This window comes from Babylonia areolata, chromosome 1 (genome assembly GCF_041734735.1).
Source record: "Babylonia areolata isolate BAREFJ2019XMU chromosome 1, ASM4173473v1, whole genome shotgun sequence".
Taxonomy (NCBI): Eukaryota; Metazoa; Mollusca; class Gastropoda; order Neogastropoda; family Buccinidae; genus Babylonia; species Babylonia areolata.
The window spans coordinates 13,680,099-13,682,598 of record NC_134876.1 but is presented as its reverse complement, the minus strand read 5'-3'; the positions used below and the strand labels follow the sequence as shown (position 1 = coordinate 13,682,598).

Sequence of the window (2,500 nt, the reverse complement as noted above, 5' to 3'; positions counted from 1 at the left end):
GAGGTTCAGTGCGGACAGGGGGTGGTGGCGGCTGTCGGGGACTTGCTGGCCCTGTTTTTCCTGGCCTGTCTACTACTACTACTACTACTACTAAAAGTACTACTGCTGCTGCTCACAGTGTGATGAAGGCAATCAGATGTAACAGTCCCCCCCGCACCCCCACACCCCCTCCCCCGCCCCACAATCCCCCTACCCCCAACCCAATCAGCCAAGGCGCTGACGCTGACTCTGTCTCCCCCCCCCCTTCTTCCCTCCACAAACCACTACCCCCCCCCCCCCGCCCCCCCGCCACCCACTTTCCTCCCTTAATATAATTCCGTGCTGTCCGTGCTGCTTGCTTTACAGGGGTCCCAGGCGGAAGGGAACGTGGAGAACTTCATCAGCATCGTCAGAGAGAGGGTGAGTGGTGAGTGGTGCTGGTGTCGGGGTGCTATACGTTATGGTGTTTGTGGGTTGGGGTGGTGTGTTTATATGTGTGTGTGTGCTGAGAGAGAGAGAGAGAGGAGGGACTAAAGAGACTCAAAATATGTATATTTTAAAAAAATTCTGTTTCATATAATTTTTTTTTCTTAAATTCATTGATAAATAAATGAATAAATAAATAAATAAACACACACACACACACACACACACACACACACACATATATATATATATATATATATATATATATATATATATATATATTTCCTGTCGCCCTTTTTTTCTCTCTCTGTGAGGCGACAGCCTTCCAAACCAAACACCTGTTGAGAGAGAGAGAGAGAAATGGAGAGAGAGAGAGAAAGACAGACAGAGAGAAAACGTGAAGGAGGGACGAAATAGACTATATATATTAAGAAAAATATTTTATGTATTTTAAACTTTATCTTAGGATAATATAATAGGTGTATATAATATATATTTTTTATTTAAAAAAATACATATTTTGATTTCATCTTAAAACCGTTGATAAATGTACATGTATTTATATTTCTTTTTATCACAACAGATTTCTCTGAGTGAAATTCGGGCTGCTCTCCCCAGGGATAGCGCGTCGCCACATTACAGCGCCACCCATTCTTTTTTGTATTTTTTCCTGCGTGCAGTTTTTTTTTTTTTTTTTTTTTTTTCTATCGAAGTGGATTTTTCTACGAAATTTTGCCAGGAACAACCCTTTTGTTGACATGGGTTCTTTTACATGCGCTAAGTGCATGCTGCACACGGGACCTCGGTTTATCGTCTCATCCGAATGACTACCCACACACACGGAGTGATGGCCTAGAGGTAACGCGTCCGCCTAGGAAGCGAGAGAATCTGAGCGCGCTGGTTCGAATCACGGCTCAGCCTCCGATATTTTCTCCCCCTCCACTAGACCTTGAGTGGTGGTCTGGACGCTAGTCATTCGGATGAGACGATAAACCGAGGTCCCGTGTGCAGCACGCACTTGGCGCACGTAAAATAACCCACGGCAACAAAAGGGTTGTTCCTGGCAAAATTCTGTAGAAAAATCCACTTCGATAGGAAAAACAAATAAAACTGCACGCAGGAAAAAAAAAAAGAAAAAAAAAGGGTGGCGCTGTAGTGTAGCGACGCGCTCTCCCTGGGGAGAGCAGCCCGAATTTCACAAAGAGAAATCTGTTGTGATAAAAAAAAGAAATACAAAACAAAACAAAACACGCACGCACGCACGCACGCACGCACACACACACACACATGCACATATGTATATAATTTGCCAATGCCCCTTTGTCTATCTGTGTCAGGCGGCATCGTTCGGTACCAACCACCTGTTGATGCCTATGGGGTCAGACTTTGGCTACCGCCATGCAGAGGAGTGGTTCAACAACATGGACCGTTTGATACAGCTGGTCAACCAGCAGGTCAGTGTCTGGCTCTGATGCTGTGGTGGTGGTGGTGGTGGTGGTCACTTGCCTGCCTGAAATTGTTGTTTGTGTGTACGTGTGTGTGTGTGTGTGTGTGTGTGTGTTGGGGGGGTTGGGGATGTGTGGGATGGGGGTCGGTGTGTGTGTGTGTGTGTGTGTGTGTGTGTGTGTGAGGGGAGGGGTGTTGGTGTGTGTGTGTGTGTGAGGGGAGGGGTGTCGGTGTGTGTTGGGGGGGGGGGGTAAGGGGGTGATTTTTTGTGTGTGCATGTATATATGTGTGTATGGGTGGGGTGGGTGGGTGGTGAAATCGGATTGGGAGTGGGGGGTTGTGTGTGTTAAGTTGTGTTAAGGGGTTGCGTGTGTATGTTTGTGTTTGTGTGTGTGTGTGTGTGTGTGTGTGTGTGTGTATAAAATACGATACTTACAGACGCAGAGTCCTAACCAATATAAGTCGTCAAAAATGCAAAGCCTAGTGATTTGATCCTTCTAACAGACTTACAGCCAAAGATGGCGAAATTTGTTCACGAACGTTTCTCTTCTTTAATATGCTCAAGCTTATGTTTAATTGTCTTTCCAACTTGAAGGTTTTATGACAATAAAAAGTATTCTATTCCATTCCATTCTATTCTATTCACACA

The 2,500-nt window shown here is 45.2% G+C and overlaps 1 protein-coding gene across 4 annotated transcripts in view; it reads left to right on the top strand.

Moving 5' to 3' along the window:
* Positions 1–2,500, top strand: part of LOC143279824 (lysosomal alpha-mannosidase-like) — a 263,784-nt gene that overhangs the window by 178,879 nt on the left and 82,405 nt on the right. For all 4 annotated transcript variants that reach the window (XM_076584037.1, XM_076584048.1, XM_076584056.1 and 1 more), the window contains 2 exons: positions 346–399; positions 1,743–1,859. In XM_076584037.1, the coding sequence (XP_076440152.1) occupies positions 346–399; positions 1,743–1,859 (171 nt within the window). The remainder of the gene's footprint in view (positions 1–345; positions 400–1,742; positions 1,860–2,500) is intronic.